The sequence below is a fragment of the Phocoena sinus genome, chromosome 8 (assembly GCF_008692025.1).
Source record: "Phocoena sinus isolate mPhoSin1 chromosome 8, mPhoSin1.pri, whole genome shotgun sequence".
Taxonomy (NCBI): domain Eukaryota; kingdom Metazoa; phylum Chordata; class Mammalia; order Artiodactyla; family Phocoenidae; genus Phocoena; species Phocoena sinus.
In genome coordinates, this window is record NC_045770.1 from 56,567,887 (window position 1) to 56,592,870 (window position 24,984).

At 36.9% G+C, this 24,984-nt stretch overlaps 1 protein-coding gene across 2 annotated transcripts in view; it reads right to left on the reverse strand.

Annotated features, from left to right (window-relative positions):
• Positions 1-24,984, reverse strand: part of UVRAG (UV radiation resistance associated) — a 330,820-nt gene that overhangs the window by 142,078 nt on the left and 163,758 nt on the right. For both annotated transcript variants that reach the window (XM_032641020.1, XM_032641019.1), the window contains exons 9-11: positions 4,451-4,535; positions 2,601-2,688; positions 1,640-1,700 (exon numbers count right to left, since the gene is read on the reverse strand). In XM_032641020.1, coding sequence (XP_032496911.1) covers positions 1,640-1,700; positions 2,601-2,688; positions 4,451-4,535 — 234 coding nt within the window. The remainder of the gene's footprint in view (positions 1-1,639; positions 1,701-2,600; positions 2,689-4,450; positions 4,536-24,984) is intronic.

A 24,984-nucleotide genomic window follows, 5' to 3' on the forward strand; every position in this document is an offset into this window, starting at 1 on the left:
AATGGGGGAAAAGATGTGTCATGAGCTTCAAGACACCATAACATACAAGTAACACCTAAAATTAACACCAAAGCACATCTGTATGACTTACAGAGATTAGAGGGAACACTGTACAATGGAAACCAGACAAATCCCAGCAAGATCACTGCTTAGCTTTTATGGTCTCATACAAGTCACTAAATAGCTCATTTACACATTGTAAAATGAGATTATACCACCTTCCTTATAAGGCAAAATGTCTTGCCCTTAAATAAAATCTTAACAATCATGTAAAACAGGTAGTACATGAACTAATGTGCTCATACTATCAATTAGAAAATCAACTCAAAGCTTAGATGACTTGTTCCAAAATAGATGGTTTCTAGAAGGGGAACCAGGACTCAAATATAGGTCTTCCCATTCCTGTTTTAATCACTCTTCCTTTTTTTTTTTAATTTATTTTTTATTGAAGTATAGTTGAATTACAATGTTGTATTAATTACTGCTATATAGCAAAGTGACTCAGTTATACATATATTTACATTCTTTTTCATATTCTTTTCCATTATGGCTTATCACAGGATACTGAATGTAGTTCCCTGTGCTATATAGTAGGAACCTGTTGTTTGTCCATTCTATATATACCAGTTTGCATCTGCTAATCCCAAAATCCCACTCCTCTCCCCCTTGGCAACCACCAGTCTATTCTCTGTGTCCCTGATTTTGTATCTGTTTCATAGCTAGGTTCATTTGTATCACTCTTATGTCCCAACTACTTGTAAGTCTTGTTGTAAAGGACAAAGGAGGTAATATATTAAAAGTCTTAAATGTTAAAGGACCACAAATAACAACATTTTTTTATAGGGAAATGGAAGAAAGTCCCAATCAGAACTAGTAATGCTTTCTTCCTGAATAACTTATTCCTAAATAGATTAATGTGCTAGCTTTGGGAATAATCTACACAACTACTTAACAGTCCTCAAAGCATTGTTTATATTAGGAGAAAAGAACCCACTTTACTAACAATAAAAGTAATCTTTCTAACCAATATGCCAAATAAAATAAGTTCTTTTCTCTGGCATACTGGTAAAGGGATTAGGAAAAATATTTTTAAATATAGCAATTACTATGAATCATATCTATAACATCTTTAATGTAAATTTATTTTAGTTAAAAGAGGACAGAAATGACAGTACAACAAGTTTAACCTACAGGGGTGGGAATGTCACAAAATTAAATTTTCAAATACATTTTACATCAGCAGAAATATGGTTTTCTAAATAGAAGAAATTAATGTTTATTGCTTTGCTCCCAACACAAATTTTTCATGAAAAAGCAAACCAAAAGGACAGGGATATTATTAGTATTCTTGAGAATCCTACTGTCTGATTTTCTTAAAGCTCATTCAAAAAGTATTTTCTTTTAACTTTCAAATAGAAAGTTCAACAATTTTTTTGTTTTCTCATGATTAGACCAAATATCCTCTTAAGTCTTCCATCAGGGAATCTGACTCTATATACTTACAATTGGGAAGGGACAGAAGGTCCAGAAACCCTCTGGATAAAGTGCCAGGCAACCAACATTTCAAGATCTCTCTCTTTTTCCCTGCAACATACCCGTATATTATACCAAATCTTTAGAAGTATAAGAAATAAGATACCTTGGAAGTCCTCAGAATTAGGCAACTTGACACCACATACAAAGTAATCCTTATGCTCATTCTGTAAATACAACCAAAGAATGAAATTAATTTTGTTTATGTATAAAGCAAAGAAGTTCTAAATCTAAAAAATTTACGTCAGTATTAATTCAGACAATACTGTCATAGACTCAAATTATTAACCAAATTGTTGAAGCTGAATGATGAGTACATGATTTATTATACTATTCTGTACATTGATATACACTTCAAATTCTCTATACTATAAACATTTAAAACATCATATCTAAGCAAAAAACCGTGTCAAATTTTAATCATAAAACTATCGTTTGACCAATTTATAGCTATAAATGAAAAATTTTAAGTAGAATTAACAAGATTCTGTGAGCAACCTAAAATCCTATTAGGTTTCCTCTCAGAAAATGAGTCTTTTAAGTCTCTTTTCATTAAAAAGAAAACAAAACCACCAAATTTAGCAGATTTAGTTCTCTAAAAAATATTCTAACCAGTTACATTTGTATTTACTCTAAGAAACCAGATTCAGAAACTTAATATCCTGACAGTTACCTCAGGAATATCTTAGGTAATACTAATAAATATAAATTAATTAGCCGTTATATTTTTAAAGCAATGCACGTGTACCTGCATCTATGTGTCAGATATGGTGAAAGCTGATAATTTGGTTGAGTGAAAAGGTCTTAAAGAAACCAGAAATAACTTGGCATTCTTTCAGATGAAGATGAGTGCACCCCACCACCAAACTGATAGAAAATAAATCAAATGGTGGAACCTAATGCCAACTAATTCCAAATCTACTTTTTAAATAAATATTAGCTTCTGAATGAATCATGACAGAGCATATGATTAAGACTAGAGCAATGAGTTTTTGCTTTGAGAGAAAATTTCAAACAGAAATCATCTTAAAAAAAATTTTTTTTTCCCCAGAAAATTTGAAACTTACCAAATCAATAGGGTAAATGTAGGAAAGCTCAGATAGTAATTGCCTGCAACGAATTGTCAACTGGGCATTAGTCTTCAGAAAGAGTTCTCTAATGAGGAAAAAAAAACACATTTGTTAAAAAAAACATGTTTGCATGCTTTCTAACAGTTATTTCCACCTAAGTGATGCAGAGAAAGATTAATGGTCTGTACTGGGCCACAGAAGTAGAAGCAAGAATAATAGCTAACATGAGTCATGACCTATCACTAAATACTATCAATCAAGCTAACTATACTGAGGCCTATTTTATGTGTCCAACACCATGCTAAGAGATGTGAAACGTACAAAATCACTGGCTGGGCACCTACTACTACATGCCAGGAGCTTCACAAATGGCTTTAATTACTACAACAACTTACTCAGTTGGTATTACTATACCCATTTTACAAACAAGAAAACAAGATTTAGAGAGGCTCAGTAAGCTGACCAAGGTCTCATTTAACCTGAGGCCAATTTGTTTTTAGGAAATATCCATATGGTATTTCCTCAAAAAAGTATTCTATTTTCATTTACAACTACAGATATTATAACTACCTCAAAAAATAACCTGCTGCCATATTACAAAAATAACAGAATAAAAAAAGGACAAAGCAAAAAGCTGTGGCATGAGATGACGTAGCTCTTCTCTTGAACTATTTAAGAAACATGACCAACAGCTAAAATACCCGTACAGCATATTACCTGCTCAGCTGTGTCAACAATTAAGAAGGAGGTAATTTAGGAGAAACAGTAGGTCAAAGTGGAATCTAAAGTAGTACAATGCAAAGAGCACTGAAGACTTAAAGGGATTTAGTCCTGCTTTCCTAGTGAAATGGACAGAGTAACCTCCAGGGCTCTGCTTTCCTATCTGCAAACTGAGAGGATTAGATGATCTCCAAGGTTCTTTTCAGGTTTCTCAATTGCTAAGGTTTCTTAAGGAAAAATGCAGGATGGGATGACTTTCTAGGAAAAGTGAGTGAAGATGAGGAAAAGATCAGAGGTGGTAACAAGTTAAGCATGTGCTGGGAAAAATAACGGGAAAAACTATTAGCATTTGTTAAATGAATGTCACAGAGCAACTGAAATTAGCTACAGCTGTATGGGGCCATTTTATTGAAGGTTATTTGACAGTGAGGCAAAACAATCACCATTGGTTCTTAAGAAGAGAAAAAATGATGGTAAAATAGTATTTTAGGAGGGCTTCCCCGGTGGCGCAGTGGTTGAGAATCTGCCTGCCGATGCAGGGGACACGGGTTCGTGCCCCGGTCTGGGAAGATCCCACATACCGTGGAGCGGCTAGGCCCGTAAGCCATGGCCACCGAGCCTGTGCGTCCGGAGCCTGTGCTCCACAACGGGAGAGGCCACAACAGTGAGAGGCCCGTGCACGGCAAAACAAAACAAAAAAAACAGTATTTTAGGAGAAGTCTGCTAGCAACATGGAGGATGAACTGAAAACTGGAGAGACTGATGTTAGAGAGAGAACCTGGGAGCTGTTGAGGTCAGCCAAGAGAGCTAACAGAAGTCTGAAGGAGTTACTGAAGAAAAACTGTAAGCTGCACTAAATGTAGAAGACAGGAAGAGGAGGAGATTCAAACATTAAGTCACAGTGCTGTGGCCCTGAAATCTAGAACAGTGTCCATGCTTCCGATTCTGACTACATACTAGGAGGTCTCATAACCGACTCTAGCACAGTAGGTATTGAACAAGTGAAAGTGGCGTTGAACATATTAACTGGTACTAATACCGGCAGCTTTAAAAAATACTCCTTTTCCAAATCCTCTCCTCAAAGTAAACTCGACACTCATAACAACCATTCGCAGTGTTCCATTTACCTTTTCGCAGTACACTCCTTCCTCAACTCATTTAGGGATTCCTTCTGGAGTTGAAGCTTGAGGTGCTCAGCCGAAAATGCACTTCCTAGAGAGAGACGAAAGGAGACAATTCCAGATGGAACACTGCAGACAGGACTGCCCAGTCACAACCGAACAGGCAGAGCCCAGTCCCCTGACTGTGAGAGGGAAATAAAAAGAGTTAAAAGGTAAAATGGGTTGGGGTTGGAGGACTTCTGGGGGGATTAATGAGAATAAACTTCCTATTGCTTCCTTTTTTTGTTGTTGTTGTTGCTTCCATTTTTATACAGCTTCTAGCAGGAGTCAAAGAGTAAGAGTTTAGGATTCTCTGCCTACAGATTTCTGGGTCAGTGACCCAGAAACTCAGATGCAATTTTCAAAATTCAGACAACTTCAGTTTTTAAAAAACTGGCTATGGACTCTGGGTGCTAAGGATGATTCACTAAAGGTTCATCAATTGTAACAAATGTACCACTTTGGTGGGGGAAGCTTTGCACAGGTGGGCGGTTGGGAGTATATGGGGAATCTGTACCTTCTGTTCAATTTTGCTATGAACCTAAAACTGCTCTAAAAAGTAAAGCTTAATTTTTTCTAAAAAGGTGGTTAATTTGTTTTTAACTGCAAATGCTATATAACATTACTGAAAGTATAAAAAGTAGAGCAGGGGGCTTCCCTGGTGGCGCAGCGGTTGAGAGTCCGCCTGCCGATGCAGCGGACACGGGTTCGTGCCCCGGTCCGAGAGGATCCCACGTGCCGCGGAGCGGCTGGGCCCGTGAGCCATGGCCGCTGAGCCTGCGCATCCGGAGCCTGTGCTCCGCAACAGGAGAGGCCACAACAGTGAGAGGCCCGCGTACCGCTGAAAAAAAAAAAAAAAAAAAAAAAAAAAAAAAAAACAGGCAAAATGAATTTAAAAAAAAAAAAAAAAAAAAAAAAGTAGAGCAGGAAGAATTACCCGCACATTGACTACTACAATATAGTTCATCAATATAAAGTTTTTTATGAAGTTTCATCTTATTCATATACATAAGTAGTTTTAGTTACAATCACAGTGTGCAGGAAATGTGTATTCCGATTTTTCCAAATTATGTCTCAAGCATTTTTACATGTTGACAGATAGTCTGAGTTACAATGTTTAATGGCTTGTAAAATTTAACTCCATAGATGTGAATTAAAAGAATATTCCACATTTCAACTAATAGCCCAATACCTCAATTCCACTACAGGACTGCTTTAGCATTGCAATGATTAATATTTGTGTATAAGCCTGATCTTTTGTATTTATATCAACTTTGGAATTTCCATTTTCATTTATGTGATCATAAAATCCTTTTACATCTTCCTACTCTAAGAAAATGAGCCTGTCTCAGGAAATTCCAAAGGTCCTGAAACACAGAAAAACAGTCTTAGATCCTGACATATTAAGTTCTAGATCTTAAAAAGAAGCTTAGGGACTTCACTGGTGGCGCGGTGGTTAAGAATCCGCCTGCCAATGCAGGGGATATGGGTTCGATCCCTGGTGTGGGAAGACCCCACATGCTGCGGAGCAATTAAGCCTGTGTGCCACAACTACTGAGCCTGCGCTCTAGAACCCGTGAGCCACAACTACTGAAGCCCGCGCGCCTACAGCCTGTGCTCTGCAACAAGAGAAACCACCGCAATAAGCCCGCTCACTGCAACTAGAGAAAGCCGGCATGCAGCAATGAAGACCCAATGCAGCCAAAAAAAAAAAAAAAAAAAAAAAAAAAGAAGCTTAGTTTCATGAACTGTGATCTAACAGGAAAAGGTGCCCTAAACTCTTCTGCACATCTAGGGAGGAACAAGAAGTAGTTTAATTGATCAAAAATCAGTTTGGACCTTAGAACTAAATTCACCAACCTAAGTAATTTTATCAACATATGTCTAAGCACCCTGCTCTTCTTTCTCAACTGTATTTAAATGACCAGTAAGTTGTTAACTCTGCTCCCCAAACAGAACTTAATCAAGGAATACCACTTATCTTCTTTAGCCCCAATATAATTCCTCACCAGATTTCCATATTGATAATAGATAGCATTGAGATAATCCCTCAATGATTTCAGAAGACATTTGGGTTGACAACCTCTACCCCTCACCCAATGCACTTTTACCAGAAAGCACATGAATTCTTCCACCACTATACAAATTTGCAACGTTATTCTTCATCCCAGATAAAAGGCTGCCTCAATTCTAGTGAAATCACAAATGGGCCAAGACAGATCTGGGTTTCAAAATGCAAATGTATGCACCCTCTTTAGCTTTGAATGTCTTTAGAACATATCACACGACCAAAAAGAAAACAAAAACAAAAACTCTGGCAAAACAAAGAAGGAAAACAAAATTTAAAAATACACAGCCAGCTAACAGATGGAGTAAAAAGTTAATAATAGGTAAATCTGGGTGAAGAATGTAAGTGTTCTCTGTACTCTTATTCTTGCAATTTTTCTATAAGTCCAAAATGATTTCCAAATAAAAAGTAAAAGAGTAGATCCAAACCCAGAAAAAGGTCTCCTGAAAGGCTATGGTTTTCCCACAGGCTTTAACAGAACTAAGGCTTTAGAACACAGACTGGCAACATCTCTCCAAAACATATCAGGTTCATTTTTCTGTTAAAAGGTAATACGTCTCATTGGTCACCGGGTGGTCTCTGGAACAAAACTGAGTGAGTCTGGTTTAATTAGGCTCAGGTAGAGAAGAACTAAGTATTTCAAGATACCTCAGAAAACTCAACCTAAGTTCCAAAAGTCACTTCATAGGAAGTAATAACATTGAGGCAATGATGTGCTCAAGTTCTTTACATGTTGTTCAAGTTATATATTACCAGCCTGAATACTACATGATTGGTGTTGTGTCCTCCTAAGGATATTACATATAGAAGCAATGATATCCATCTTTAAGACCATGGATATATCCTGCTTCTCATCTAACTTTCTCCCCAGATTTAGCATTGATTGGTGTCTTCTGCTTGAATCAATTTTTACTACTATGGTTGCAAAATAATATTCCAACTCAAGTACTTCCTCCATACTTATCAGTCAGCATTCAGCATCCTTCTCTAAGCAACAGCCCTTCCTTCTCCATTAGCTATCTATAATCAGTATGGAATCATGAATTCTCTTTTATTTTTCAAAGATTTATAATTCATTACTGGATTTAATTATTTTGGTGCTCAAGTGGTCCCAGATTTGACCAGCCTTCAGCCTTGTTCCAGTGCCCTTCTGATATACTACGATCATGTTATTCAAAATATTACCTTATTTACTTTAATTGCTGCAGGAACTGTAGTGATATCCCCTCTCTCATTCCTGATACTGGTAATTCACGCTTTCTCTCTTTTTACTCAGTCAGTCTGGCTAGGGGATTATCAATTTTATTGATCTTTTCAAAGGACAGTTTCATTGACATTCTCTACTCCCTTTTTGTTTTCAATTTGACTGATTTCTGCCCTCGATTATATCCTTCCTTCTGCCTGATTTGGATTTAATTTGTTCTTCTTTTCTAGTTAAGGTATAAGCTTAGGTTATTGAATGAAGGCCTTTCTTCTTTTCTAGTATAAGCATCAAATGATATAAATTTCCTCTAAGCATGCATCCCTTAAAATGTTGATATATTTTCATTTTCATTCACATCAAAATATTTTCCAATTTTCCTTGTTATTTTTTCTTTGACCCATGGTATGTATGTGTGTGTGTGTGTATTTGTCGTACAATTTCAAAATATTGAGTTTTCCAGGTATCTTTCAGTCAGTGATTTCTAGCTATTTCTGTTTTGGTGAGAGACAATACTTTGCATTATTTTGATTATTTTGCATTTATTTGTTTTATGACACCAAATATGGCCTAACTAAATATTCCATATGTATATTCTGCTGGTGTTCTACTGTTCATTAGGTCAAGTTAGTTGATAATGTTGTTAATGTCTTCTCTCCTTATTGATTTTCTCTCTACTCGTTCTATAAATTACTGAGAAATTAATGTTACGGTTACCAACTATAATTATACATTTAGCCATTTCTCCTTTCAGTTCCATCAGTTTTTGATATATATATATATATATACACACACACACACACACACACATACACACACACACATATATATAAGCTTAGTTGTTATATTCATACATATTTAGAATTGTTACATCTTTTCATGAATTTGCCTCTTCACCATAATGTAATATCCCTCTTTATTGCAGGTAATATTCATTGTTCTGAAGTCTACCTTGCCTGATATTACTAGAGCCACTTTGGCCTTCTTTTGGTTGGTATTTGCATAGTGCATTTTTTCCATTCTTTTACCTTTAATCTATCTATATCTTTAAATTAGAAGTGTGTTTCTTGTAGATAGGCTTTAGTTAGGTCTTTTTTTTTAATCTTTAGAAAATCTGAACAATCTCTTTTTTAACTGAGGTATTTAGAACATTTACACTTAATATAATCATTGATACATTTAGATTAAGAACTACCATTTTGGGCTTTCCTGGTGGCGCAGTGGTTGAGAGTCCGCCTGCCGATGCAGGGGACACGGGATCATGCCCTGGTCTGGGAGAATCCCACATGCCGCAGAGCAGCTGGGCCTGTGGGCCATGGCCGCTGAGCCTGCGCGTCCGGAGCCTGTGCTCCGCAGTGGGAGAGGCCACAACAGTGAGAGGCCCACGTACCGCAACAAAACTACTAGTTTGTTAGCTGTTTTCTCAATGTTCCATTTATTCTTTGTTTCTTTATCCCTCTTTCTCTATGCTTTTGGATTTTTTTTATGACTTCCTCCTTCTTCACTATCAGCTCGTTCTTACCTCCCTCTAAAATTTTTAGTGGTTGCCCCAGAGTTTACAATATAAAACTTAAATTAATAACAGTTTACCTTCAAATAAAATTATACCACCTCATGTAAAGTATAAAATCCTGACAACAGTACACTACCAACTCTTCCCTTCCCCACTCGTAAAATACTTCATAAATTTTACTTTATGCATGTTATAAACTCTAAAACATTATTTTTGCATTAGAAAATCAATAGTCTTTAGAGCAATTAAAAATAAGAAAAAAATTTCTTTATAATATCTTCCTTTCAACCATTTCTGGAGCTCTCAATTTTTGTGTGTAGAGCTAAGTTTCTGTATGGTATCTTGTTTCTCCTGCTGAAGAATTTCCTTTATTATTTCTTAAAGTATAAGACAGCTGATAATGAAATAACTTAGTTTTATGTGAAAGGGTCTCTTTGCACTTCAGTTTGGGTAATTTCTGTTGACCTATCTTCAAGTTCAATGATTCTTTCCTCAGTTGTGTTGAATCTACCAATGAGTCTGTCAAAGGCATTCTTCAGCTCATTACTGTGTTTTTGGTTTACAGTCTATCCATTAGACCGTTTCTTACAGTTTCCACCACCTCTCAGCTGAAATTTACCATCTGTTCTTGTATGTTATCCACCTTTCCACAAAATTCTGAAGCATATTAACCATAGTTATTTTAAATACTCTCTCTGACAGTTCCAACATCTAAGTCATCTCTGAAGTCTTTTTCTGTTAATTTCTTCTCCTATCAACCTTCTGTTGTTGGTGGTCGTGTTGGTAATGGCAGTGATGGTTTTTTGTTTTGTTTTGGTTTTGCTTTTTTTTTTTTTGGTCTCAAAAATTTTGATTTAATACTGAACATCATTTGCAGGGCAACAGAGAAAGAAAAAGGCATGCTTATTCTTCTGTTACTTTGGAGGAATGAGTCAATACAATCAAACCGAGCTGGATCTGGGTTCTGTTGCTGCCATGATTACCTTCAGTGCATCACATTCTTCAAATTGCCTCTAATTTTTCCCTTTTGGGGGTGGTGGTGGCATTGGTGGTAATGGTGAAGATGGTCTGACAGAGGTGTTTTCTCAATGACACTATACTATTCCCAGATTTAGGTATTCCCTGTGAACCAGCACCTAAGTAAGGGTGTCTCACCACGCTCTTGCCTCTCCGCCTACAGTGACTTGTTATTCTATGCTTTCTAGCCTGGCTGGGGAGGAAGGGAGGGAAGTTCCTCTGTTGTCCTGGTTAAACCAGGCCATACTCTGTGTCCCTGGGTAGGGCTTTCTCAGTGATACTTTCCCTCCCCTAGGGACTGGTTGCCTTGAAATCTTAGTACTTGGATAGATTCAAGAAAAGTTATAATTTTGTACATTATCCAGCTTTCTCTTGTTGTTAGTGTGGAAGTGATGCTCCTTCCACCTTTCTACATCCCAGAGGCTGGAAGTCAAATCTGAGGATATTAATTTAAGTTTTTTTAAAGCTCTTCTCTGTGCTTTGTATTTTCTGTTTCTTTTAGGTCAGCTATTCTGTTTGTTCAACCTGGTCTAATTCATAGTGTTTTCCTCAAATATCTGATGACCCTTGGTTTTCCCTTTAAATCCATGAATAAGTGATTAGATTGGTTAGTATAGGTAATAATGCAGGTTCCCTTTGAAGTTATAAAGATTTATTTACATAAAAGGCTTCACCCCTGAATGGCAGCTCAGCGTAAGTGGGCAGTTCTTGCTGACAATTAGCGTTCCTTCAAGGTATATGTGCTGGGAGAAGGCAGTACGTTTACTTTAAATCACTATCAAATAAGGAGAGGTTTACTTTGGGATTATGTTACTTTAGGGTATTTCACTCTTAAGTAGAGCTGCCTTTCATGTCTTCCCTCTGGGTTGGTTGTAAAATTCCACAGTCAGGCTTTGCTCTACATTTCTATGCCAAAATCTCATACCACGGAACCTAACCAGGTCAGGAATCCATTATGTTTAGAAAGCAGTTGGAGCAAATGTTATAGGAAGTTACCCCAAATTTACAAAGGAAAGAAAATGGGCCAGTAGGCCCAGTTACCCTAATTATTGCTCCATCATTCCTCATTTCCATACCTGGGAATTGCAAGTTGAGGTATCTGAGAGCTCTACCAGAAACTCCCACTGCAGCCTCTTCCACCGTATTCCAGGTTGCAGTTTTCCTCTGCTCTAGTTTATTCATCAATACAATTCTATCTACTTTGTGTCTTTGAGAGCTATGTCAAAAATCTTTGCTATTCCAATGGCACCCTCTTTTATTTTCACCATCACCAAGGACTTACTTTTTATGCATGTATCTTTATCATCATATCAATGAGTCATTGAGAGGGAGAGAAAGCAAATACATGGCTTGGTTTACCATACTTCGAAACTGCTTTCTGAAACCCTTGGCCCTATCCATGATACACCATGGCCCCTCTGTTCAGCAAGAACTCAAGTCAGACACTTTAATTTTAATAACCAAATGTCAATGCTGTCTCCTATAAACTGAATAGCTGAAGAATATGAATCTTGTTTCAATCAACTAAACAAAACACAGACTCTTTAGGCTCCCTCTCACCGAGAGTCTGGTCTCAGACTGGCCAGTGGCCAGCTCCTGTCAAAATTACAGTTAAAACCAGTAAATTGTCATTCTTCTGAGCTTTCTACATCAAGGCAGATGACCAAAAAGCAATATACTTCGACTATTTTAGTTTTTCTCCCCACAGAAATGCCTTTTCTGTACTATGATTTATGATGCTCCCGTTCTCAAGGGTTAATAGATATTTCTTGCTGTAACTTTTGCAAAAATTTGCAATTGACTGTATTTCATTATGATATTAATATCTAGCATATAAGAAACTGCATGCTAAATTCCTCTTGGAATTTGGTGCCAAGAGAAGATTTTTTTCTCCCTAAAGAACTGATATACTTCCTTGTAACAGGCAAAGGGAAGCACTGATACCTTTCATAACTCTACACAATTGGCTTGACAGCTAAGAAGGTCAGAGTTAATTTAATGCTTAAAAACAATAGGCAGATCCTATGGGAGGAAGTGTACTATACTGGAAAGCCCATGGACTTAGGAATCAGAAAGATCTGGGTTAAATTTTAATTTCACGACTCTAAACAAGTGTTAACTTCTCTGAACTTCATTTTCCTCATCTGTAAAATGGGGATAATTTCACTTTTACTGAATATTTGCATTTTCTCAACCTGCTCCCATGAAGCTCCAAGTAGAGAGAGAAAAGTACACAACCAGCCTGATTGATTTTACCTTAAAAATAACAATCACAAAGCACAAACAGGCACCACATCCAATAATCCTATCACAATTTCCTCCTTAGTCTGCTTTCTCATTCTTGGAGATGACTACTCCATACATTCCCCCCAATCCTTAAACCTCCTCTAAGTCCAATATATTAATTACCTTACCTCGTAAACCTTGAAATAATAGGAGGATTTCTTCATAATCCTACCTACCACCAAATATGAAACTCGGCAGCCTCCATGCCATTTTCTTAGCCTTCTCCTCCTGTTCAATGGATAAGGCAAATATCTTCGCTTACACTTTGAATTCCTTCTTCTCCAACCTCATGTCATGCTGCTACTCTCTTCCTAACAAATTATGTTCCAGCTACAGTGGCGGCCTTTCTATCCTACAATACTGGCACTTCCTATGTCCAAGCCTTTTCACGTGCTGTTCCCATTGTTGTTACCCCAGCAATTCTTATCTTGCAAGACTGAGCTCCTCAAGCCATCCTTTTCTGAGCAATCTTTGTAAAAATGGTCTCCCATAGTTAACTTCTATCACCACAGCTTGTTTCCAGTCCTTCTCACAATCTGACATTTACTTTATTTGTTGGTTTCTTGTTTACTATCTTACCCATTAGGTAATTATCCAAAATTGGAAGTCTTGATTCTTCCCCTTTCTCCCTTTCCCCCAACATCTGCTTCTCCTCCAATATTTGTTCTGATGAATGGTTAATTATCTGGCCAGTTGTCCAAACCAGAAATTGGAAATTATCTAAATCTTTCTCTCTCCTTCTCTCCTCCAATCCACTAAACCATTAACAGTAGAGTCCATCATTAAATATCTCTTGAACCCACACACTCCCTCCTCCCTTTACATTTCCAAACTGTTTAGATTTTAATTATGTACTGCTTAGATTACTATAATAACTTCTGTCATGACAATTCTCTACGCTTAACTCTTCAAAGAGAATTTTCTAAAACATACGTCTAATCTCCTATATTATAGTCATCAACACAGTTGTATCTACTTTTTGTCTTTGAGAAATTTGCTTATTTCAATAGATCTCCAAACTTTATGACATAACTTCCTTTATGATTAGGTTGTTATTTACCTTTCTAGCCTCTCCTGGGGACCTTTACTCAAAGGTTAGCTGAGGCTTTACTGGAATTACCTGAAATTCTCTACTCTACTTCCATGCCTCTGTATAGCTGTTCCCTCTACCTGGAAAGTCTCACCTTCCCTCCATAGCTATCTACTACATATTCTCCTAGACTAAGCTCAAATGTCACCTCCTTTACATGGTGTTCTGATTTTCAGATGCTCATCTTCTGTGTTCCTATGGTACTCTCCATGTATTTTCTGTCATATAACCATCACATCTGTCATTCTGTTTCTAACATCTTACACAATGCCTGGTTCCTTCTGTCTGCTCCATAAATGATGAATAAATGAACTGACAAAGGCACGCGTGTACATACACACATCAATGCCCTTCCCACAACCTTTACATGCCTTACGATCTCCTTTTACTTCTGTGATAAAACAACTAATTGTACATTTTTTGTAAATGCTACTTCCAATGCTTTGGGGTAATAAGTAGAGAAAAAATGATGACAAACCAAAATAAAATTCTGTCCGGTGGCTTATTTCTACACATCTATACTTTCCATGGCAAGTATAGGGGGAGAGGGGGAGATTAAAATATGACAGTTTGACTTTCTTACAATCCAATTAAGATATTACTGAAATAAATCGTTACAAATATATGGAAAATGAATCATTCTGAAAAGAAAATCTGAGGTTTACTTAGAAACCACCTTTGCCTGCCCCACCACCAAGTTGTCTGTCTGTCTTTTACTGCCTTTCACAAGCTGCATACAGGCCAACAACTGAAAGTAAAGAAACTTTAATAAATCCCAGAGGAAAATTATCCTCAGGTCCCCAAAATTTTGAAAGGCAGATATTAATTTTGAAGGAAATTTGTTTAGGAATTCCTGTCAGATGGCTCCAGGAAAATCAGAGCATGTATACAGACGAATAAAATTTAAATTTGCCGTCATTTGTAATAAATATATCTTGAATTGTAAGGTCTGTGAGAACTAATTTTTCAACTTGTGACCTTAGAACCTATGAGGAGAAAATTGTTACACAATGCTTAATAATGTCTTTGTAAGTTCAAATAGAAATCTATAACCTTTTGATAGAAGCGAAAGCACCAATTTAAATATATTGTGTGATCCTTCTTTAATCTGAGATGCAGGCCAAATAAGCATAATAATTTACTGACCAAGCAGAAGCTAATTAAATAGAACAAACCATATATATATATATATATTTCACCTTACTCAAATTTATTGCAAAATGACTATAATTATCATAACTGATGGAAACTTCACATAAATCATTTCTTATTGTGGCAATAAAGGATCAAAACTTCTTATTCACTGAAATTACCAACAGGAATTTCTCTCCCCAGATCTGAGCAATGAAATCTGACACTTCTGACCTCTTCTACACACAATGTCACTTACAGAATGAGTTTTTGCTCTTGCTTACCAAAACAGATCAAAGACTCTGTAAAACAGGAGTTGAGTATGGCTGATTAGAGAATTCCAATAGGTCATTCCCACCTAATGGAGGCTTTCCAGTTAACAAATGGCATCTATAGATACATGTGGGTCAGAGAATCTTCTTCTTTTTTTTTCTTTTCTTCTTTCATTGCTGGGAAATTTATCATTAGCATAAAACTTCAAAAAATAAAGAGATTCACCAAAAAAGGTGAAGAGATCCCTATCCTTTCTGTCAATCCTATCTCCTAAGATAACTAAAATCTCAGAGCTATAAGAAATCTTGACTATATAACTCAAAATTTTGTTTGGTTTGTCTGTGAAAAGGAAATTAGCCCCAAAAGTTGGATGATTTGCCTAAGGACAAACTGAGAGACTGACAGATCTCTTAGTTAAGATACAACCAAATCAAAGAAATCTTTGGCGAAAATTCACTTTACTCATCCTGTAATAAAAATGAATACAGCAGAACAAAGTTCTCCATATAAGTCCATAGGTAAAATGGAAAACTAGCAAACCATCAGTCAGTTTATCTGTTAGACATATACCAGAGAAAGCAACAACGATATTATGTTTAGTTAGAAACAAGACAGGCTTTGGAATGAAATAAATCAAAATCGGAATCTGGATCTGTTACTTATCTATGCAACCTTGAGAAATGTTTCTAAGCCCCAGTTTTCCTCATTTGGAAAAAGGGAGTAATAATTATTATCTCTTAGTACTATTTTAAGAATTAAATGATAATACCATAAGTGAAAAAAGATCTGGCATGCTACAGGATCTCAATAAAAATTACCTGCTTCCTAGGATTTATGTAGGATTCAGATTTTGCAAAGTTTTAGATAGTATGGAATAGTGAGAAAAGTACAGAATTTGGAGACAAGAGGTCTAGATCTACATTCCAACTTTGCTCCTGTCTGTTTGTACCTCGCTAAGTCACTTACCTTCTCAGCATCTCATATATAAAATGAAGATAACAATATTGGCCATACTTAGCTTCAGGGATACTTTAAGGATCAAATATGATCATCTTTGTGCAAGCACTTTCTAACTATAAAGTACTACATAGATGTTATCATTAATATCAAGAAACTAATTGGATTAAAAAGTAGTTCCTTCCTACAAAGATTAGGGAACTCTGCTTTTATAAAGTTAACATCACTCCCCAGGCACCACTGAAGAGTTCTTAAATTTTATCAACATGTTTAAGTGTGTTTCAGTTCTACTAAACACATTTCCTTAAGACCAATGTTTCATACCATTTTCTAAACCAAATTTCAAGCAAATTAATTTAGAGTGCTGCTTCTCATTTCAAAGATTTGGGGGTTGAGTTAGAGCAAAAGACCCTGTAAACCAATATATCATTAGTTAATGTGAAGGTTATTCGGCTTGAGACACTAATGAGGGGAAATCTGTTTTTTTTTATTAAACATCATAAATAATTTATCTGCCGGAAATGAAAATATATACACTAATAAACATTAATGCTGAAAAGATCAGCCCGTGACCCAGCTGGAAGTTGCTGTAGACCACAAGTTGAGAACCACTGTCTTCCAGGAACGGGAAGGGGAAACTTACAGGTATGGAGTAACAGGCCCCTCAGAGTTCTGTGGCCACCCAGCAAGTCAGAGACATGGATAGAAATTATCTTTTTGCCTCTTTGCAATGTATCATTCAGCCGCAATGAATTCTCATAAACAAAAGTATAAAATATATAATAGGTACTAGTTCCTTCCAAATGTTTACACAAATTAATCCCTATGGCACTGCTATGAGCTGCTATCCTTACTACACAGATGTATAAAAAGATTCAGAAGTTAATTAGCTCCTTTATGGTCACTCAGAAAAATCAGTAGCAAAGACAAAATGTCACGTATTACTGACTCTGTATCCTAACTGAGCTTTGGGGCTGAGAACCAAGTATGCAGATAAGCACCGAGTGTCAAAGAGAAGTCGTGATATGTAAGAAGCCACCAGTAACGTTTTTATTAGCCAATCACTTCACTATTGGCTAGCAAACACACTAAATCAAAGCTGCACACGCAGTGACAAATACGTTCTTCCCCTTCATGTCACCAGTATCAGTGACTCAAGTGCTTCTAAAATATTTTAACTTGGCTCAAGATTCATTAAACAGTACATTCATGTAAGCATACAAGAATGATGTTCACCACAAATGAACTTTTAATAGATAAGAATGAGTCCCTGGTAACCTAGCAGAATCACTATAAGGAACAGGGGTCCCTAACAAGTAGATTAGGATCGACTGGTACTGAAATATGGTTATCTGTATCTAGCCAACCCTTCTTTCCAACCCCTCAGATCTTACCACCACAGTATATAGAGATTCCCAATGGCAGAAAAGTACAGCCAATAGCAGCACTCTTTCTCCTGCTTAGATTTGAGCCCAAAGTGCCAACATTAGATCCTAACCCGCCCATGATTCTAAGAGTTCAGAGAAATATAAAATAATACTCATCTCAAAAAACATATATAAAAGCGGGATGAAAGCTCCTGAAGTACAAAGTCAGTGTTAAAAGCCAACAATTCTGACCCATTCTGGCAAATACATATTTAACTTGAGCATCGCCAGCCTTTCTTTCCATGATAAAGTGGAGATACAAGAATGTGCTAATTCTGACTTGACTGTCAGAATTAAAACGGGTATTTACAAAATCCTATTATCTTCCTTGCAGCACTGTTTGGTATCAGTAACTCTGAACACAGGCTCTGTCATAACTTGCTATGTGGCTCTGGGCCTCTGAAACTCAGTTTCCTCATCTATAAACTGGATAATAATATATGATATCTTTATTACTAGGGAGACAATAACAATACCTTTAATTCATAGGAAAATTAGTAAGAACAAAATAAGATGAAGAATAGAAAACACATGACACTGCCTGGCACTAATAAGCATGCTACAAATATGAGCAATTATTATTACACCTCAGGCTTTTAAATGGGACAGAAGTCACTGTTTAGAAGTTCACCTGTTTCAAGGCTGGTGATAGACTTCTTGGGACTTCCCTCTATCAGTATAAGAGGGAAAAACACAACTGGAAACACAACTGAAGAACTGTATCTCCCTATCTTTTTACCACATGCCAGAATAATATACATTCCGTGGACTTTACACATCACACTACTGATAAAAAGGTGGTATCATACTGTGATTGAGTTCTGGAATCAATAGAAAGATTTTAACCACATCACCTGTCATTGGTTGTGTGAACTTCAGTAAGGTATTTACTGTCTCTGACTGTGACCTAGAGTTTCCTCAACTGTAAATGTAAATAATAATAGTACCTACCTAATAAAGTTACCGTGGTAATTAAATAACTCATATCATACCTATAAGTATGATAACTGAAATACTGTAGCTATTATTATTTTTGCTTCTGTTATTAGAAAAAGGCAAAAGTCCCAAACCCCTCTAAAATCCTATAGTGTTTTCATTTTAAAAACTTATGGTCTTGAAAAAGATATGTAGACATACATGCTACAGGTAGCAAGCAGTCTGAGTATTATAAAACTTGATGGTACTTCCAAATCACCAAAGAAATGTGTCTTTTCACAGAAGATGAGACCTCTTAGAAGAGATCTTATATGTACACCACAGCTATCTATTTATTTGGAGTCATTCTAACAGAGACTCTATGGAAATGGACTTTGCTCATAATATGTCATGATTTTAAATGGCATTATCCCAGACTCTCAAGTATAAATGTTAATATGCTATCTGTATTGGAACACGGATACTTCTGACAATCACTGCCAAAGAATATACACTTTTTCTACAATATTTCTCATGACAATATCAGTTTTCCCAAATGAATACTAAGCTAGAAGCTACAGAAGTCTTCGTCCTTTAGCAGTGATGCCCATAACATTAGACTATGATTCATTCCTTCAACAAACATTTGTTGGATGCTTACTATGCTCCAGGCACTATCCCAACCCTCAGCGATCTTACTAGAGGAAGAAACAAACTAATAACTACAATGCTATAATGGAAAAGCACAGGTGCTATGGAAACACACCAAAGGGAAGAGAGCCAGTGAAGCCTTCCTGGAGAAAGCGTCAGTTAACAGAGGCGTAAGTGCAAGTGAGACAGACTAAGGCGAATTTAAGTTTCTTTTAGTTCTAAAAGAACGTGAGTATGGCTAAAGCATTCAGATTGAGGTGGATCATAGGAGGCCATCTTCAGTCAGGAAGGACTTTATTTTAAACAGTACAGAAGTTCAACAAGGTGTGATATAGGAATAAGACAGAAAGCATTTTGTTCCTATTTTTATAAGATCATTTCAATTTTACAACTCATCTGATCATCATACACATCTGTGCTACACAAAGTGTGCTCCACAGACCAGCAACATCAGCAGAACTTGGAGCCTGTTAAAACTCAGCAGGATATCAACACAGTCATAAGTACTATTATTAACTTTATTTTAGAGATGAACAAGTAATTGGACAAGGTTACGCAGCTGGCAAACAATGAAGCCAGGCATGCATCAAAGCACTCTGAATCAAAACCTATCCCTTTAAATTTAAACTATATTTTTCTAAAATTACTGAAATGAAGTAAAATCACAGTTACAAAATTATTCTTTGAGTCTAACCTGTATTTCATACAGTGTAAAAATCTTAAACTTGTTAACTACGGCCTACTTTATTCACATTCCAAATACACTCCCAACACAAGTGATTTTCTGTTTGCCATTACGTGTCATTTATCTATCAATCTCAACTGTCTGAAACACACTGAAAACAAATAGGCAGCCAGAAAAGGATGCATTGCAGATGAACTAAGGATAAAAGATTCATGCACTACATGTAATGCACATTACCTAGAAGAGAGCCCGTCAGAGCCTCACTCTGTGCTCATGCACGCTGGGTGCCACGTAAGGCACTACGCTGGGCACTAAGAAGGATACTAACATAAAAATGTAAAGTTTCTGCCCTCAAAGTCCAAACCAACTAATAAGTAAAAGAAGCAACATCAAAAATACTATGGGGGGGACTTCCCTGGTGGTCCAGTGGGTAAGACTCTGCACTCCCAATGCAGGGGGCCTCGGTTTGATCCCTGATCGGGTAACTAGATCCCACACGCATGCTGCAACTAAAGATCCCACGTGACGCAACTAAGACCCGGCAAAGCATAAATAAATTAATTAATTAAATATTAAAAAAAAAATACTATGGGTCCACAGGAGGAGCAAGAAATCTCTGGATGAGGGAGAAAAAAAGCCTCTAAAGAGAGCTCATATTTAAGTATGTCTTTGAAGGAGCAAAATAACTGAACCAAGTAGAGATGGGAAAAGCATATTCTCATAACAAGCACAGAGGTGAGAAAGCACAGGAAAAAGGCTTTTACTTCTGAATGATGGAATAACATACATCAGATTTACCCTCCCACTGTAAACAACTAAAAAATCATACAAAATTATACATGACAACAGTTTCAGGCACTGGATAATAGGCAGCCCAGGACAGCAGTTTCTGAGAGAAGGGAAACAAACAAGGTGAGCCTTATACTCCTCCAGCTTACTGGGTAGGGAGTGTTTCTAGGCCACAATGCAGAGCGGGTAGACAAATGAGAGTCCCAGCAGTGTTCAGGAGACTCTTCTCTTCACACCATACACAAAAGTTAACCCCAAATAAATCACAGACATAAATCTAATAACTAAAATGATAAAAATTCTGGAAGAAAACAGGAGAAAATCTTAAGTGTCCTTGAGTTAAGTGAAGATTTCTACAAGACAAAGTTTATCTAAAAAGAAATGATGAATAAACTCAAAAGACATTATTAAGGAGAAAAATATGTAAAACATGTATCTGATAAATAACATGTATCTAGAGTATATAAAGAACTCTTAGACATCAATAATAAGATATTCTCAAACACTCCCAAAGGGGAAAAATTTTAAAAAGCAGCCAAAAAAGATCTAAACATTTCACCAGAGAAAAGATACAGATACCAGATAAGCACAGGAAAACACGTTCAACCTCATTCGTTATCAGAGAAATACAAATTAAAACCACAATGAGAAACAACCATACATCTACTAGGATGGCTAAAATGAAAAACGTTTGGATATGAAGTAAATGGAACTCTCATGCATTGCTAGTGGGAATGCCAAACAGCATAACAGTTTTATAAAGTTAAACACACTCTTACTATATACATTCAGCAAGCCTACCCCTAGTTATTTAACCAAGAGAATATGTCCACACAAGGGCTTCTACTCAAATATTTACAGCAACTTTGTTCACAGTAACTCAAGACAGGAACCAAATCTAGTATACAGATAAATGTATAAACAAATTGTGTGTGTGTATTCCACACACACACAGTGGAATACTACTCAACAATAAAAAGAAATTCATTCCTGACACATGCAACCACATGGATAAATCCCAAAATCATTATGCTAAGTGAAAAAGAGCCAAATATAAAGAGTATATATTACATGATTCCATTTACATAAAATTCTATAAAAGGCAAATGATGTCAGAAAGCAGATCAGTAGTTGTCAGTGGTCAAAAGGTAGGGGAATGAACTGACTACAAAGAGGAAAGGGGAAATTTTTAGTGTGACGCAAATGTCTTTCATTCACCATGGTGGCAGTCACTTGTCTGAATATATTAGTTAAACTTATTAAATTGTATATTTAAAATTGATTAATTTTATTGTATATAAATTATACCTCAAGTAAACAGATTTTTAGAAAGATAAAAAGACAAAGAAATGAATGCTCACATACTGAACTCTTAAAAATTCATTAAAAAATAGTAACACAAAATGACAAAATGAGGAAATGATGTTAAAAATGTAAACCACAAAATAAAAACCACAACGTTTATAATAAAACACCATACTTAACGGTGAAACACTGAAAGCTTTCTCCCTGAGACTAGAAATGAGACAAAGATATCCACTGTCACCACTTCTATTTAATATTATAATGGATGTATTAGACAGTGCAATCAGGCAAGAAAAAAAAATTTAAGGCATTAATTTTTCTCTTTTTTGTTTGGCTGTGTAGCATGTGGGATCTTAGTTCCCCGACCAGGAACTGAACCCACCCCTCTGCAGTGGAAGTGCAGAGTCTTAACCACTGGACTGCCAGGGAAGTCCCTTAATGCACTAATATTAGGAAATAAATTAAAATGCCATTATTTGCAGGTGAACTGACTGTACACATAAAATTCAAAGGAATCTAACAACAATCAGAATTAATAAGTTCCTTGGATATACACACATAACTCGTAGATATCACAGGTCTGGTTCCAGACCACCACAACAAAGCAAATATTGTAATAAAGCAAGTCACATGATTTTTTTGGTTTTCTAGTACACATAAAAGTTACGTTTACACTATTCTGTAGTCTATTAAGTGTGCAATAGCATTATGCCTAAAAAAACAAGGTGCATACCTTAATGAAAATATACTTTGTTACTAAAAAAAAAAGTTAACCATCATCTGAGCCTTTGGAGAGTCATAATCTTTTTGCTGGTAGAGGGTCTTGCCTTGATGTTGATGACTGCTAATTGATCAGGGTGGTGGGTGCTGAAGGTTGGAGTGGCTATGGCCAATTTCTTTTTTTTTTTTTTTTTGCGGTACGCGGGCCTCTCACTGTTGTGGCCTCTCCTGTTGCGGAGCACAGGCTCTGGACGCGCAGGCTCAGCGGCCATGGCTCACGGGCCCAGCCGCTCCGCGGCATGTGGGATCTTCCCGGACCGGGGCACGAACCTGCGTCCCCAGCATCAGCAGGCGGACTCTCAACCACTGAACCACCAGGGAAGCCCTATGGCCAATTTCTTAAAACAAGACAGCAGTAAAGTCTGCCACATAGATTGACTCTTCCTTTCACAATTTCTCTGTAGCATGCAGTGCTTGCTGTTTGTTAGCATTTTACCCACAGTAGAACTCCTTTCAAAACTGGAGTCAATCTTCTCTCAAGCCCTGCTGCTTTATCAACTAAGTTTATTTAATATTCTAAATCCTTTGTTGTTGTTTCAACAATCTTCACAGCATCTTCACCAGTAGTTTCCATCTCAAGAAACCACTTTCTTTGCTTATCTGTAAGAAGTAACTCCTTATCCGGTTAAGTTTATCATGAGCTTGTAGCATTTCAATCACATCTTCAGGCTCCACTTCTAATTCTAGTTCTCTTACTATTTCCACCACACCTGCAGAGCTCTTGGGTGACCAGGTACACTATCAATGAGCAGTGATATTTTGAAAGAAATCTTTTCTCCTAAGCCGTAGGTCTCAACAGTGGGCATAAAATATTCGGTGAACTATGCTGTAAACAGAGGTGTGTGCTGCTATCCAGGCTTTCTTTTTCCATTTACAGAGCACAGGCAGAGTAGATTTAGCATAATTCTTAAGGGTCCTAGGATTTTGAGAATGGTAAATGAGCACTGGCTTTGACTTAAAGTCACCAGTTGCATTAGCCCCTAACAACAGAGGCAGCCTGTCCTTTGAAGCTCTGAAGCCGGGCATTGACTTCTCTTCTTTAGCCATGAACATCTTAGATGGCATCTTCTTCCAGTATATGGCTGTTCTGTCTTCACTGCAACTCTGTTGTTTAGTGTAACCACCTTCATTCATTATCTAGCTAGATCTTCTAGATAACCTGTTGCAGCTTCTGCATCAGCGCTTGCTGCTTCACCTTGCACTTCTATATTATTGAGAAGCCTCTTCCCTTAAACCTCACGGGCTAGTCTCTGCTAGCTTCAAACTTTTCTTCTGTAGCTTCTTCACCTCTCTCAGCCTTCACAGAATTGAAGAGAGTTAGGGCGTTGCTCTGGATTAGGCTTTGGCTTAAGGGAAGGTTGTGGCTGATTTGATCTTCTATCCAGACCTTTAAAACGTTCTCCATATTAGCAATACAGCTATTTCACTTTTTTATCATCCATGTACTCAATGGAGTAGCACTTTTAATTTCCTTCAGGAACTTTTCTTTGCATTCACAATTTGGCTGCTTGGCTCAAGAGCCTAGCTTTCAGCCTGTTTTGGCTTTCAAAATGTTTTCCTCACTAAGCTTAATCATTTGTATCTTTTGATTTAAAGTGAGAGACGTATGACACTTCCTTTCACTTGAACACTTAGAGATCACTGTAGGGTTATTAACTAACCTAATTTTGAAATTATTGTGGCTCAGGGAATAGGGAGGCCCCAGGAGTGGGAGAGAGACAGGGGAATGGCCAGTTAGTGCAACAGTCAGAACACACATAACGTTTATCGATTAAGTTTATTGTCTTATATGGGCGTGATTCGTGGTGCCCCAAAACAAGTAGAATTGTACATCAAAGATGACTGATCACAGATCACTATAACAAATAAAATAATAATGTAAAAGTTTCAAGTATTGCAAGAGTTACCAAAATGTAACATAGAGACATGAAGTGAGCAAAATCTATTGTAAAAATGGTACCAATAAACTTTCTCAACACAAGAGTGTCACAAACCTTCAATTTTAAAAAAAAAGCGATTATCTGCAAAGTGCAATAAAGTGAAGTGCAATAAAATTAGGTATGCCTGTAAAATTATTATACAAAAATCAACTGTAATAAGCACGTTAGCCATTAGGGAAATGTGATTCAATACTACCACGTGAGGGACCTCCCTGGTGGTCCAGTGGTTAAGAATCCACCTTCCAATGCAAGGGACACGGGTTAGATCCCTGGTCATGGAACTAAGATCCCATGTGTCAAGGGGCAACTAAGCCTGCACACTCTAGACCCCATGAGCCACAACTACTGAGCCTGTGAGCCACAACTAGAGAGAAGCCCGCGTGCCACAACTAAGACCTGATGCAGCCAAAATAAATAAATAAATATTAAAAAAAAAAAAACTACCATGAGATACCACTTCACACTCATTAGGA